We start from the raw sequence: 14,728 nt of genomic DNA, 5'->3' as shown, positions 1-14,728 counted from the left end.
CCTTTGCTCTTGCCGCGCTTGTGCTTCTAAATAAATAAATAAATAAATAAAATCTTTTTAAGAAAAGAAATATTTAAAGGAAAATTCAACAAGTCTGAGATTGAATGAACCTAGGCTTTTCAACAATTTGTAGGCTTTCAACAATTTTTTTCAACAATTTGTATTTTTTCCCTTTCATTTTTGTTTCAACACTACCTAGTAAACACTTATATCTCAATTCCAGTTTATTTCACTTGCTTATTCAAAGATTTGTGTGGTGGGACCAGCATTGTTTTACCACCAACCTGTTTAGCATTAGGTTTCTCCTTCTGTGGGGCGGAAGGAAGCAAGCAAGACAGACAGACAGACAGACAGACAAGCAGAAATAGAAAAAAAGGCTGGGAGGGAGAGACTTGGATTCATGGGTCCTTCTTAGTTCTGAAATTCATTGACTCTTTTTTTAACAATTCAATTCAGCCAATATTCATTAAATACCTTATTCAACTAAGGCATTCTTCCAGATGCTATGGGAATATAAAGATGAGGAAAATGTGTTCCTTGACCTCAAGGAATTCAGAGTATAGAAGGTATGATATAAGGGTTTGTCATCATTAGTATCACTACTACCATCTTCATCACCTATGTTCTTTTTCTTCAGACCTTCTTCCTCCAAGGCCAATCTTAACATTGTTGGAGCCTAGTGTAGAGACAGTTTGTAACTTCACCCCCAGTATTTCTGTTCCTGGATCCATGTCGTTGGGGTTGTTTCTTGATGAAGGGAGACAGGGTACAGAAAAAGGAGTAAGTGGCAGAATTAGCTTCATTTTAGGAGTCTATGATAATGAGACGAGCTGGGGATACAACAGCCTGCCAGTCAGAACCCAAGCTCCTTAATAATAGCTTACTTAATGCATGAGATGAAACATTTCTTCTTGACTTTGAGTGAGGAGAAGACATTTTTAAAAACCGGTAATGCTCACTATTGAACAATTTAATCACTCAATTGGCCATGTGGAAAGCTTAACCAGAGTTGACTAATACATTTTAAATCTTATCTCTTTTGAGCTTAGAATTTAGAACAAGGCTGGTTCTGAAGTCAGCCTGGCTTAGAAAGAAGCCTTCTCCAAAGTCCCTGCTCTCCAAAAAGGTGGATGACAGCTTTTTGATACCACAGGTGAACATCTACAGGAGGCAACATTCGCTCATTTCTATACTTTCTGTGCTGGGTATTCTCTTTGCTTCTCCAGCTCTATTTACCACCCTTTCCACCCTGCTCTCTGCTCTAGTAGGTGACCTTTATTGGCCATAACAATGGTACCTCCTCCCCTCTGACTTCCAGTTGAGCTGAACCAGTGATAGGCCCCACCAAGAGATCTAGGGTCAAGGGAGATGTAACATTAGAATTTATTTTCCAAGATCTCTCCACTGTATGCATGAAGGCTACAGCTGATTCAGGCAGTCTTCTCCAACAGCTACAAATCTCTCTCTCTCTCTCTCTCTCTCTCTCTCTCTCTTTCTCTCTCTGAGTTTTAGTAATTGGTTTTTCCTTTTACCCCTCAGACTTGCCCTACAGTGCTTCATCATCTTCTGTTAGTTTCTCTTAACCCTGTCTAAACCCCCATAAATGGTTACTCTATTACATATTCCATTTCCCCATTGAGTGTACCATCTCTTCCCTGCCAGGTTCTGACTGACACATATTCCCAGAGATTCCAATGTAGTATCTGTACTTCTAAGGATTATCAGCTCCCCCATCTCTCATACTGTATATATACTTTCTAATTTGAGTTGATGCTTATAAAGCATGTATCTCAGGGGCTGGTGCATAATACTATTGCTCAATAATTGTTGGCTTCTTTCCATTCCTCCATTTGAGGTAAATACTATCATCTCTATTTTTTTCAACAGGTCCCATTGAAGTTCAGTAACTCTTGCCCAGAATGGCACAGTTGAGTCTCAAATGACAGAGCTGGGTTTCAAACCAAGATCTGTCACACTACACCTTACCATGCCACCTCTCACTACATGATAATGAATTCTTATTAACATTTGTCTTACTCATTCCTATTTACTACAGTAGCACCCATGCAGTAGTTGCAGTAAAAATATTTGTTGGATAGGAGAATAATAAATTCTGTCATCATCGATACATTTATTTAGTTGCTGTGTAAGTTGTTGGGAAAAAGGGTTAAGATTACTAATTTTGAGTCCCATTAGCTCCATAAAAAGCAGTTTTTGAGGTTGCGTGGGTGGCTCAGGTGGCTAAGAATCTGGCTCTTGATCTCAACTCAGGTCTTGATCTCAGGGTCCTGAGTTCAAGCCCAGGTAGGGTTTCACGCTGGGCATAGAGCCTACTTAAAAAAAAAAAAAAAAGCAGTTTTTGATACTGAAAAATGCTTTCACGCATATTAATGTTATTGTATTTTGCTGAAGTCCAACTCTTCACATGGATTTTATATTTCATCTTCAGTAATTTCCAGAATGAATCATTCAAAACACAAAGATAAATGCATTTTACATAGCACAGAAAAAGATCACTTGTATCAAACAATACACCTTAAAACCATGATGAGAAATGTCTGTTTTTTAAACACAATTCACACAAGTGCTGAAAAATAGTTCATGGCAAACTACAGCTTAGCCTTCGAATGTTTTTATTTTTCAGTCAGGTGTGTGACTCATTATTATCACAGGTTTCTAAATATCAAGTTCCATCCTGAGTCCAAAGTATGGCTAAACTGCATTAAAAAAATCTTAATTTTAGGCTTTCTATTTTTTAAACATTTAATTTATTATTATTATTATTATTATTATTATTATTATTATTATTATTTAGTAGGGCATGGAGCCCAACATGGGGCCTGAACTTACAACCTGAGATTGAGACTTGAGCAGAGATCAAGAGTTGGACCCTCAACCAACTGAGCCATCAGACGCCCCTACTATTCTGGGGTTTTTTTTGAGTAAGCTCTATGCCAATGTGGGACTTGAACTCACAACCCCAAGATCAACAGTCACATGTTCTACTGACTGAGTGAGCCAGGCATCTCTATGCTTTCCTATTTTTAAAAATAAAGTTGAAATTCTGTTGTGATAATAAAGTTAATAAATACATGCTGTAGCAATATTAAAAACAGAGAAATGTATATATGAGAAATTAAAATACTCATAATCCCATTATGAGTTCAAATATTAATATCATATCATTAATATCATTCAAAAATGATATTAACATTTGAACATGTTTCTATGCAGTATTTTGTCTGCACATAATTGAGATGAACTTTTTTTTTGGCCAGTAGCTAATCACCCTGGAAGTGTGTGCATGACCCTGTGCTATAATTTTTTTTAAGATTTTATTTTTTCATTTGACAGAGAGAGAGAAAGCATGCGCATGACCAGGGGGAAGGGCAGAGAGCAAAGTAGATACCCCGCTAAGCAGGGAGCCTGATGTGGGGCTTGATCCCAGGACCATGGGATCATGACCTGAGCTGAAAGCAGATGCTTAACCAACTGAGCCACCCAGATGTCCTGACCATAGACTATAAATTTAATGTTGCAGCTCTGGACTTTGAATCTCAAGGGAATGTATAAAAAAAGAGCAACGCTTCGAGTTGGTACGAGGTGACTGCGCTTAGTCAAAGATGTGGCATCAAGCAATGAGCTGAGCAACCATTAATGGTGGAGTTCAGTAAAGTGACGGCAAAGGTCTAGCGGCAACAATGCCAGCAGTAGCTTCCTAAGTAGTTTATCTCTGCAGCATGATCCTGACTTATTTTGCCTCCTTTGGCTTCTGCCTATTTTCCAAAAGGGGTTCTCAAGGCTTGAGTCAATTTTCTGAGTTCACTGATATTCTCACAAAGCATATCCTTATTGTTTAGGTCAATTTGAGTTTTGTTTCTTTTACTTGCAGCCAAATGCAATCCAAATGATACAACAGGGTAAATACCATATACACAATGCCAATGATATGCCAATGTTATACAATTTATGACTTATAAAACCTGTACTTTTATACGGTACCGTTGAAAAGAATTTGGTAACCGGAAGTGCACTCTTTGAAATGTGGAACTGGGGGCACCTGGCTGGCTCAGTCACAGAGCATGCGACTCTTGATCTCAGGGTTGTGAGTTCAAGCCCCATGTGCATGGAGCCTACTTAACAAAAAAATGTGGAACTGACTGATTCAAAGAGCGGCAATCAAGGGTGTAATGCCCCATTTCTTTGGCATTGCAGTAAGTCTTTCTTATTTAGCCATAGCAAATTGGTTTAACTAATTATTTGGTTTAAACCCATTGGTTTAAGTAATTATTTCTGGAGAGTGCATATGTATTCATTGGGATATGGAGAGATAGCAGAGTATATATTTTTATATTTTTTAAAATTAATTTATTTTTTAAAGGTTTTATTTATTTGATACAGAGATAGAGAGCACAAGTAGGCAGAGCAGCAAGCAGAAGGAGAGGGAGAAGCAGGCTCTCCGCTGAGCAGGGAGCCCAATGTGGGGCTCCATCCCAGGACCATGGGATCATGACCTGAACCAAAGGCAGCCACTTAACAGACTGAGCCACCCAGGAGCCCCTATATATTTTATTTAAAAAACAGAAAAGTTAAGAGTAACTAATATTCAATATAGGAATAGTGTCCCCACTCAATTCATGTCAAATGACTTCATGTTATTAAGGTATGTGGCAGGCATAAAAATAGGTTTCCTGGGGGTTGATATATCCATATTTTGGGAACTTTCTTAAAGAAAAATAACAAAAAATTATGAACACAAAATAACGTATAAAAGCAAATTGTTATTTAGAAGAAGAAAAGAAACAAAGGAATTTCAATTTCATGTGATTTTCTCTTTAAAAGAATATGTAGCAAGTTGAGGGACACCGGGTGGCTTAATTAGTTAAGTGTCTGCCTTCTGTTTAGGTCATAATTCCAGGGTCCTGAGATTGAGCCCCATATCAGATGCCCCGCTCAGCAGGGAGTCGAGTCTGCTTCTTCCTTTGCCCCTCCCCCTGCTTATGTTCTTTTTCTCTCTCTCTCTACCATGCTCTTTCACTCTCTCTTGAATAAATAACAAAATCTTTTAAAAAAGAATATATAGCAAGTCGATAATTTTATATGCCTCATTATGTAGTATATTCCGGCTGGTAGAGAGTTCCATTTTGACAAAGCATTAATGAGAACCCAATTTTTCACTTGCAATTTTGCATGTTTCTTTACAGACTAATTTTCGAAAGAACAGTATCTAATTCCTCACATTTCAAACCTTGTTTCTCCTTCAGTACCCATATACTTCTATTGCCTAGCATGGTTGGACACATTCAGATCACCATATGACCTCTGGCTTTGCATTTTCCTATCACAGAAGCTGGATGAGTTGCAAAGTGGGAATAAAAATATTTCTGGAAAGCATTCCTGTGTCAGGATGGTTAACAATAACTTATACACAAATATTTTCCATTAAATCCAAATTAAATGTAATCCCTCATTCAACTTCCACTCAGATGCAAAAATATGGCTGTTGCCGCTCCAACCCCTATCTAAAACAAAGGGGAGTATGTATGAAAGAGAGGAAAGTGGCGTGGAAAGGAATAGTGGTTTTAGACAAATTATGGAAGGGGCCCATGAAAGCAAGGGATTTTGAATCATTAACATTTTTTACTTCCCATGTAATTGCTCCTGTTGGAGGTAGTCCTGAGGAAAGACGGGGACTCTCTCCCCAACACAGAGGATTCTAAAGGGATTCCTTTACACAGGTATTCAGTACACTGTGCTTGCTGTGTATTATGATACATGGCAGCTTATGAGAGCCCAGTTACATAGACTTAGTGATTTTTATTTTCTCGCTTTAACTAAGTTGACCACTACAAAATGCCCAAGTGTTTTAAAAATCCTAAGAAACCATGGTTCATAACTAATACTTGTAATGAAAGTACACGTGAAAGACAAGAAAGTGTCAGAGCCAACACTTAATTCAGATATGAATTCCTGTCAGTCCCATAAGGAGATGAAAACAAGAATGATGTAATGAGATTTGACAAGAGCAGTACCAAAAATTTCAAGGCTATTTGAAATATGGATTTATATCCACTAATGATAATATGAGGCCATTATAACAGTTATGCATTTAAAAAATCTTATTTATTGGAGTGCCTGGGTGGCTCAGTTAGTTAAGCAACTGACTCTTGATTTCAACTCAAGTCATGACCTCAGGGTTGTGAGATCAAGCTCCACATCCGGCTTCATGCTCAACACAGAGTCTGCTTGAGATCTCCCTCTGCCCCTCCCCCGCTCATGCTCACTCTCTCTCTATTAAATAAATAAATAAATAAAATCTTTTTAAAAACCTTGTTTATTTCATCCTTCAAAATTATATATTTGTATGGGTGTTTATGGTATAAAAATGTTAATATAAAATGCTTTACAAAGTGATATTTACATTTACATATACTATGGATGCATGTTTAAAATGTTAAGGGTATTTTTTAAAGTTTGGGGAGCAGGGGCACCTGGGTAGTGAAGCTGGTTGGGTCCAACTCTTCATTTCAACTCAGGTGGTGATCTCAGGGTCATGGGATCAAGTTCTGTATCTGGCTCCACACTCAGCACAGTCTGTTTGAGATTTTCTCTCCCTCTCACTCTGCCCCTTTCACTCATGCTCTGCCTCTCAAATAAATGAATAAATATCTTTTATATTTTAAAAATATTTATATTTTAAAAATATAAATTTGAGGAGCATAGAGCTAAACTATGACCTATAGTATGTTAAAACCAAAATCGTATTTCTATGGAGATTACGCCATCGACTGACTTGAAGTAAGTCACAGTGATATATGTGTCAAATATTTATGGATTTGGATTTGCCTTCTCCCGCCATCAGGTCTTTTTCGATGTGTTGTCATCCAATAGGTGGAATGTGTTGGACAAGACTTGGGGTATCTGCTTAGTTCAGAGCAATTGTCTTTTACTGACAACTGTCCACTCTTTCCTAACTCACAGAGTAGATTTTGTAAGCTGTGTTTTTACTCTATGACTCCATCTCCTTAGACTAACTTGATTGGACTAAAAGTAGACTCCTATAAAAATTGAGCTAATCAGTTGCTGTCTCTTTAGATTTTGTGATTGAAACTCAAAACATATAGCCATTTTCCTGAATGGTGCTTGTTTGAAACCTGGAACTGAGGTTGCCACTATTGCATAGACATGTGCATGGAAAAGGAGAGAAAGTTCTTCTGTATAGAGAAGGACATGTACAGAAGACCTTAGAACATTATTTACCTCCTCCCAACCTCTTTGTTACTCTTCTTAAATATTTTGACTTTATATTGTTTATATTGTTGGAATGATGTAATTGTGGAAAGGACAGGGTCGCAGACAAAGAATGTGGGCAGCCTCTAGAAGATGGAAAAGGCAAACAACTGTACTTACCTCTAAAGCTTCCAGAAGGAATGCAGACCTGCCGACATCCTGATTTTGGCCCAGTGAGATCCATTCTGGACTTCTGATCTCCAGAACTATAAGATAATGAATTTCTGTTGTTTCAACCCACTACCTTTCTGGTAATACCATTGTCAAGTTGCTCTCAAGGCACTGTGGACTTTGAATTCTGTGTAGATTTGAATAATAGAATTTCAAAACTGAGGGGGACCTTCATGAAGTAAAGGACTTGCCTAAGGCTACCTAGCTGGTCAGTTGTAAAGTCAGGATAAAACCCCAAATCTCTAATCTTTCATCTATGTACATTAATGACTTATAAGATGTCTAACAAAGAGGGTGGTATGTAGAAGCACTGATAAATAAGTGGAGAGTTTTTACTTTTTGTTGTTATTATTATTATGCATTTTCTTTTGTAAACTACAATATTTAATTTCTTGAACATTGCTAAGTAAGCAGGTACCCTATAACAACATTTTATTTTTTATTGTTATTTTTCCTCAGAGAGAGAGCTAGGGAGGGAGAGAGAGAGAGAGAGAACAAGTGAAGGGGTGGGAGGGGCAGAGGGTAAAAGAATTTTAAGCAGGCTCCATACCCAGCCCAACACAGGGCTCAATCTCATGACCCTGAGCTGAAATCAAGAGTCAGATGGTTAAGGAACTGAGCCACCCAGACACCACTATAACATTTTAAAATCATCAAAAAGCCAGCCAGGACCTGGTGATTCACAGACCTGTACCCCTGGGGATAAAATTATATGTTTATAAAAAATAAAAAATTAAAAAAAAAAACTATTTAAAAAAAATAAAAAAACAAAAATGGTAAAAATAAATAAATAAATAAATAAGCCAGCCAGGGAGTGAGGAATTACCTGGGCAAGATGTAGAAAGGATAGGCCTATACATTCAGAGTGCTTTTGCATTTCAGATTCAAAAGAGATGGCTGAGAGGTTACCCTAATCCAGGGTGATCCATGAGATACTAATACTCATTAGTATCTGGAGATGCCTTGCAGAAAATAATGAAAATCCTCTATGGAAAAAAATAAACTATCCTAGGACTCATATTATTTCTTCAAGTATTTCAATTATGATGTCCTGCACACAGTGATAGGTAATAAGACAACGTGAGTGAGAAACAGCATAAGGAACACAACAAATAGGGTTGCCTCAGTGGCTCAGTTGGTAAAGCGTCCAACTCTTGATTTTGGCTCAGGTTGTGAGATCTCTGGGTTGTGAGATTGAGCCCCGTGTTGGGCTGGACATAGAGCCAGCTGAAGATCGTCTCTCTTTCCCCTATGCCTGCCCCTCGCCTCTCTCTCTTTCCAAACAAAACAAAACAAAACAAAACAAAACAAAACAAAAAACACAACAAATACCTAAAACAAAGAACCAACAATACACTCAATAGGACTCCAGATATTGGAATTAGCAGAGACCCAGATTGTATACCAACAATGACTACTGCACTCAAAGAGATGAAAGCCAGGACTCACTGTTTTGATAGAATGCTATAAAAATGTACGTAACAGGGGCGCCTGGGTAGCTCAGTGGGTTAAAGCCTCTGCCTTCGGCTCAGGTCATGATCCCAGGGTTCTGGGATCCAGCCCCGCATCAGGCTTTCTGCTCAGCAGGGAGCCTGCTTCTCCCTCTCTCTCTGCCTGCTTCTCTGCCTACTTGTGATCTCTGTCTGTCAAATTAATAAATAAAATCTTTTTTAAAAAAATGAAAGTAACAGATTTTAAAAAGAATCAGATAGAAATTCTAAAGCTTGGGGCACCTGGGTGGCTCAGTGGATTAGGCAGCTGCCTTCGGCTCGGGTCATGATCTCAGGGTCCTGGGATCGGGTCCCGCATCGGGCTCTCTGCTCAGCGGGGAGCCTGCTCCCCTCTATCTCCCTCTCTGCCTGCCTCTCCAACTGCTTGTGATCTTTCTCTGTTAAATAAATAAATAAAATATTAAAAAAAAAAAGAAATTCTAAAGCTTAAAATTACCAAAAAACCCCACCCCCAAACCAAAATTAATAGCTAAATAGATGTTTGACATCATGGGAGAGAGAATTAGTAATCTATTTTTTTGTTTCAAAAATTTTTTTTTTTTTAACACAAGGTCTATACCCCACGTGGGGCTTGAACTCATGACCCGGAGATCAAGAGTCGCATGCTCTACTGACTGAGCCAGCCAGGCAACCCAATTTTTTTAAATTTATTTTAATTTCTTTCTTTTCTTTTTTTTTTTTTTTAGATTTTATTTATTTATTTGACAGAGAGAAATCACAAGTAGGCAGAGAGGCAGGCAGAGAGAGAGAGGAGGAAGCAGGCTCCCTGCTGAGCAGAGAGCCCGATGCGGGACTCGATCCCAGGACCCTGAGATCATGACCTGAGCCGAAGGCAGCGGCTTAACCACTGAGCCACCCAGGCGCCCCATAATTTATTTTAATTTCTATTTGAGAATTAATCAAATATATTTTGATTAGAAATATATTTTGATTAGAAAATATATCAGAAAAAAAGCTATTAAAAATGAAGCATGAAGAGATAAGAAAGAGAAGGTAAGAGAAATAGTGGGTAGTATAGATTTAACATACATTTGTTGAAGTTTTAGGAGAGAAGAGTGGGGCAGAAATAATATCTGAAGAGGTAAAGGCTGAGTATTTTCCAGAACTCATGAAAGGCATCAATCAACATATTCAAGAGGTTCGGTGAGTCCCAAGAATCATAAATAAAAAGAAATACACTTCCAAACATACATAGTAAAGGAGCAGGAAGCCAAAGTCTAAGAGAAAAGAATCTTAAAAGCAGCCAGAGCCGGGGTGGGGGGGGGAACCCCCCAATGACCTCCAAAGAAACCGTCACACCTTTTTCGTAGGCAATGGTAGAAGTCAGAACCCTGGAATGATTTTTAAGTGTACTAAAAAGAACACAAACTGCCCCTACATCAAATCTCCCCTTCCCTGCCTTCCTTTTTCACTTACAAGGACCCTTATGATTACTTTGGATCTATCAGGAGATGAAGGATAAACCAAACTCCTTAATTTAATCATACCTGTGAAGCCCCTTTTCCAATGTGAAATAATAAAGTCAGAGGTTCTGGGGATTGGGATATAGACATCTAACATGGGCCTATGGTGCCCACGCCAATCTAAAAATGGGTCTCGCTCCTTATCATGAGTCGCTTTTGTCTTCTATAAAAGCCCCATGGAAAAAAGAGAATCAGTATTTCCAAGAAGTAGAAGAGGATGGGGGCATTTTGCATATTACCTCATTTAAACTACCATGAACCTTCAAGCTTGGTGATGTACATTTTATTACAAGTCTGAAGATTCTGAAATTGAACATGAGAGAGAGGTTAGGTAACTCGACTGAGGCCATCCAGCTGGTAGGCTGACGGACTAGTAATTGGTATCCACATCACCACACTGGTCTGTAAGACTCCAACGAAGCTTCTTCCAACATACCAAGTACAGGTGGATCTTCTTTGGCTTATCATTGTGTGAGCGATTTCTGCATCTTAGCCAACACTCTAATTTGGTGGTTTTTCAAATGGGTGAGAAAGAAATAGAGAAGGAGTGAGGTTTCTAACCGGAGAGACATCTTTGAATAAAATATTGGTGGCAGAAAGCGGTCTCAATTGATCACGTGATCCCGGTTAAATCACTCACCTTCTATTTGGCCTCAGTTCCCTCATTTGAAAAATAGATGTTTGGAGCTAATGACGCCTTTTCCAGGTCCCTTCTCGCTCAGACATTCGATGGTTCTAAGAGAGAAGCCCCTTGCCTCAAGATGCCTCTATCGTGCCGGGTGGGCTCTAGGATGGCTGCATTCAAGTTGGAGGCGTTTGAAGTATTCAGAGAAAAACCAACTGCGATCTAAGGGGGTAAAACTGAAGGGCAACGGACGGGGAAAGAGGAGATGAAAGGAGAAGGTGACGGGAGGTAGAGAAGCAAACATAAATGGCATGCAAACAACCTAAGTAGCTTGCAAATTGCCTAAGATAACAAGCCACGGGAATCCAGCGTTTACTAGGCAGATGAAACGGTGGGTCTCTGAGGATGCGGGGATAAGAACATTGTTTTCGCTCTCAAGGCGCTCCCAGAATGCTGGGTTACACTCCGTATGTAATCACGGACATAAAACTTCCACCTCTCTAGAAGCCTTGGCTGTGAGAACCGTGAGAAAAACTGAGAAATGAAAATAGTACAAAACGTCTGAGTGTGCCAGAGGCAACGTGAAAACCCCGTCTCTGGAAAGAGCTGGGATGTGCCCCCCAAAACCCCAGGCCTAACCTACACACACAAAAGAAGCCGCCTCCGCCAGCAGAGACGCAGGCTTTTTCTCCGCGCCCGCCGAGCGGCCCGGCTGCTGAGAAGACCGCCGCCCCCGGCCACCCCCGCCTCGTCCCTCGGGCCTCGGAAGTGACGCAGAGCGCCCCGCCCCCGCCGCTAGATCCGCTGCTGCTGCCGCGGCGGGCAGACCTGCAGGAGGCGGCGGCGGCCTCGGCCGAGAGAAGATGGCGGACGGTGTGGACCACATAGACATTTACGCGGATGTGGGCGAAGAGTTCAACCAGGTACGTGAGGGCCCGTGCCCACGCCGCCGAAGCGGGCGGCGCTGCGGTCCGGACGCTGACCCGGGGCCCGCCGCAGGCTGCGAGCCGGCGCCGCTGCAGACCGTGCGCCCTTGCCGCCTGTGGGCCGCGCCGTCCGACCCCGGCGCGGCGCCCCCCTCGCCCCTCGTTCTACCGCGTCGTTTCGCGGGCCGCGGATGATGCGGCCCGCCGCGGGGCCCGGAGCGCGGACGCGGGCCGCCGTGCAGCCGCCGCCGGCCCCTCCCTCGCCGCCGCCACCCTCCCCATTGTTGGCGGCGGCCGGCGGGCGCTTCCCGCCGCGCTAGGCCCGGGCGGTGGGGCCGCGTGTGCGCGGCGGGGGAGAACGGGCCGCCGCCGCGCCCCCTCCCCCGCTGCCGGGCCAAGCAGGAAGCCCGGCGGGGCGCGCGCCGGCCGCCGCCTCTCCCCCGGCCCTGCAGCTCGGGCTCCGATTCCTCTCGTCGCTCCATTTTGTCTCCCCGGCCGCGCACGGTCGCCTCATGGAAGGCCGCATTCAGGGCCCTTTGTATCCCGCGCGCCCAGTTTCCTGGGCTCCTGCTCGCGTTTGCGACAGGTTTCGGCGTGGCGTCTTCTTCCTCCTCTCCTCACACTTTCTGAAGGCGGCTTCGGTGTGGGCACGTTTGCAACAAGTCCTTTGACTTTTGCACCAGCGTTCGTGCTTAAAAGTCGGCGCGCGGGCCTTGCCTCGGTGGTCGAGGTCTTGCAGTGCTTTTGAGGCCCAGTTGTTCTTGGCTTTTGTGATGAAAATACCTGTGAAGGTAGATGGCCTGAGCCGCAGGAAGACTTGGAAGCGTGTTGGTTGGATGGGGGGTGGGGGTAGCTCACCAAGAGATAAGAGGGGTGATTAAAATAAAAGAACGTTGACCCGAAATTCTTTCAGTATAGTTTAAAGGGTTGTAATTAAGACCTGACTTTCGGAAGCGAATGTAAAATGCCTTCCGAGGGATCTGCTAATTTAGGTTTTGGAAGGTTGGAGAAAGTGAGAATGGAAGGTTTTTCCGGTATCTCACAAGCCACAGAAGAACTAGCCGCGGAGCTGTGATGTCTGATGTTGGACATCCTTGCAAAAGATCTCGTTCGTTACTAGAGTAGTGACGTGTAAGCGCTAAGCCTGCTGTTCCCATCTTTACTGCCTTTATGTAGTAACACATTTTTAAAAATTAAATTCTGCCTAACTGTAGTGCACCTAAATGCTTTATTTTTTTATAGTCCAGGTCCGTAAGAGAAGCTTGATATAAATTTAGTGGTTAATGTGTTTTTCTTTTTTTCCACCCACAACATTCAGGACTTTATTTCAGACCAGAGGCTCAAGATTTTTCTTTTTTTAAAGATTTTATTTTTTTATTTGACTGAGAGAGATCACAAGTAGGCAGAGAGGCAGGCACAGTGAGAGAGGAGGAAGCAGGCTCCCCCGCTGGGCAGAGAGCCCCGTGCGGGGCTCGATCCCTGGACCCTGAGATCACGACCTGAGCCGAAGGCAGAGGCTTAACCCACTGAGCCACCCAGGCGCCCCAAGGCCTCAAAGATTTTCTTAAAAAAGAGAGAAAGCTAGAAATCCTTAACAGTTCTTATTTTCCGGAATGACTTTGTGCTTTTCTGGTTTAAGTATTTTGAAAAAGAAAAATATTTTTCAGTTAGCTGTAAATTGTTCCTACTCTGTAAAAGGCTGGATATTGTAATCAAATGCTAAGTTTTAAATTTTTCATTATTTTTATTGTGTTTATATTTTGGATCCGTGAAGCCTGAGTTGTGTCAATGGCAAATCAGAAAATGATCTTGGGCACTGCAATCAGATTGTAATGCTTTTAAGATCAGTAGACAAAGACCTCTAGGAAATGTCTTTTTATTTATCAAATGGGTATAACATTCCATCCAAAAGAGAATGTTCAAGACTATTTTCATCAGGTTTTCTTATAAGAAAATACATTTGCTTTGCCCTTTCCCCCATGATAAAAGAAGAATTTGGGTGCAGTTTTAGAGTTGGAGCTTTCTTCAGGACCTCTTCATGAAAGAGGTTTTTTAAGGCTTTCCCATACTTAATTTGGGATGGCCATTTCTTTAATACATATAGCTGGAAGGAGTGATACTTGTTTATCCTTGTGCAGTAACTAGTGCTGACTGAGCAGGAGGTAAGAAGAGATTAAAATTTTGTGGCCCAGATAAGGAACTATTTTATAGGGTTCTCTTAAAAATGTAGCTCTCTGTTGATGTAAACTTAACAGCGTTTTGTTAACAATATTATACATATTGTATATTAACAATATTATACATATTGTATAATTTTTCCAGTAAAATCTCTATACTTTTGAAGAGATTAATGGTATTAAATAGAGGCTTTGTTTTTGTTATTATTTTGCATATCATTGGCTTTTATAATCTGCTTGCTGTGGTAATTCCTGTACAAAATATGTCCACAAAAAGATAGTTGGTCGTTTTCAAGGTCCATCCTCTTTATAAAAACGTTACTGTTACTGAAATATTTTTCTGAAAATTGATCAGAATTAGAAGCAACTACAGAATTACTGATCTAATTTTCACTTTATTGTGAGCTGGTGACCTTATTTCATAGTAAACTATGACTCTTACTGTAGTTGGGTTAAGTGTTTTACTAATTATAACCAATCTTGATTTATTTTGGCTTCTAAACTGCTGTAAACCTTCATAAAAAAAATCCTTGTTCTTCACTGTGAGCTGCAGATTTAATTGCAT

The 14,728-nt window shown here is 41.1% G+C and overlaps 1 protein-coding gene and 1 long non-coding RNA gene across 9 annotated transcripts in view; one reads left to right on the top strand and one right to left on the bottom strand.

The window, feature by feature from the left end:
* Positions 1–211: 211 nt before the first annotated feature.
* LOC309870554 lies at positions 212–11,548 on the bottom strand. The gene is made up of 5 exons (XR_014314698.1): positions 11,076–11,548; positions 10,872–10,936; positions 10,675–10,738; positions 7,411–7,496; positions 212–747 (listed from the first exon to the last, which is right to left on the bottom strand). It is a non-coding gene; the product is annotated as an uncharacterized lncRNA (long non-coding RNA).
* A 265-nt stretch (positions 11,549–11,813) lies between these two features.
* Positions 11,814–14,728, top strand: part of CPSF6 (cleavage and polyadenylation specific factor 6) — a 34,392-nt gene continuing 31,477 nt past the window's right edge. For 4 of the 8 annotated variants that reach the window (XM_082742882.1, XM_082742880.1, XM_082742883.1 and 1 more), the window contains exon 1: positions 11,814–11,983. In XM_082742882.1, coding sequence (XP_082599008.1) covers positions 11,924–11,983 — 60 coding nt within the window. In that variant the 5' untranslated portion in view covers positions 11,814–11,923. The remainder of the gene's footprint in view (positions 11,984–14,728) is intronic. The other 4 variants (XM_082742884.1, XM_082742887.1, XM_082742886.1 and 1 more) reach the window with 3 other exon arrangements.

This window comes from Mustela nivalis (genome assembly GCF_964662115.1).
Source record: "Mustela nivalis genome assembly, chromosome: 7".
NCBI classification, from domain to species: Eukaryota; Metazoa; Chordata; class Mammalia; order Carnivora; family Mustelidae; genus Mustela; species Mustela nivalis.
The sequence above is the reverse complement of the archived record's forward strand: the minus strand, read 5'-3'. Positions and strand labels throughout refer to the sequence as shown.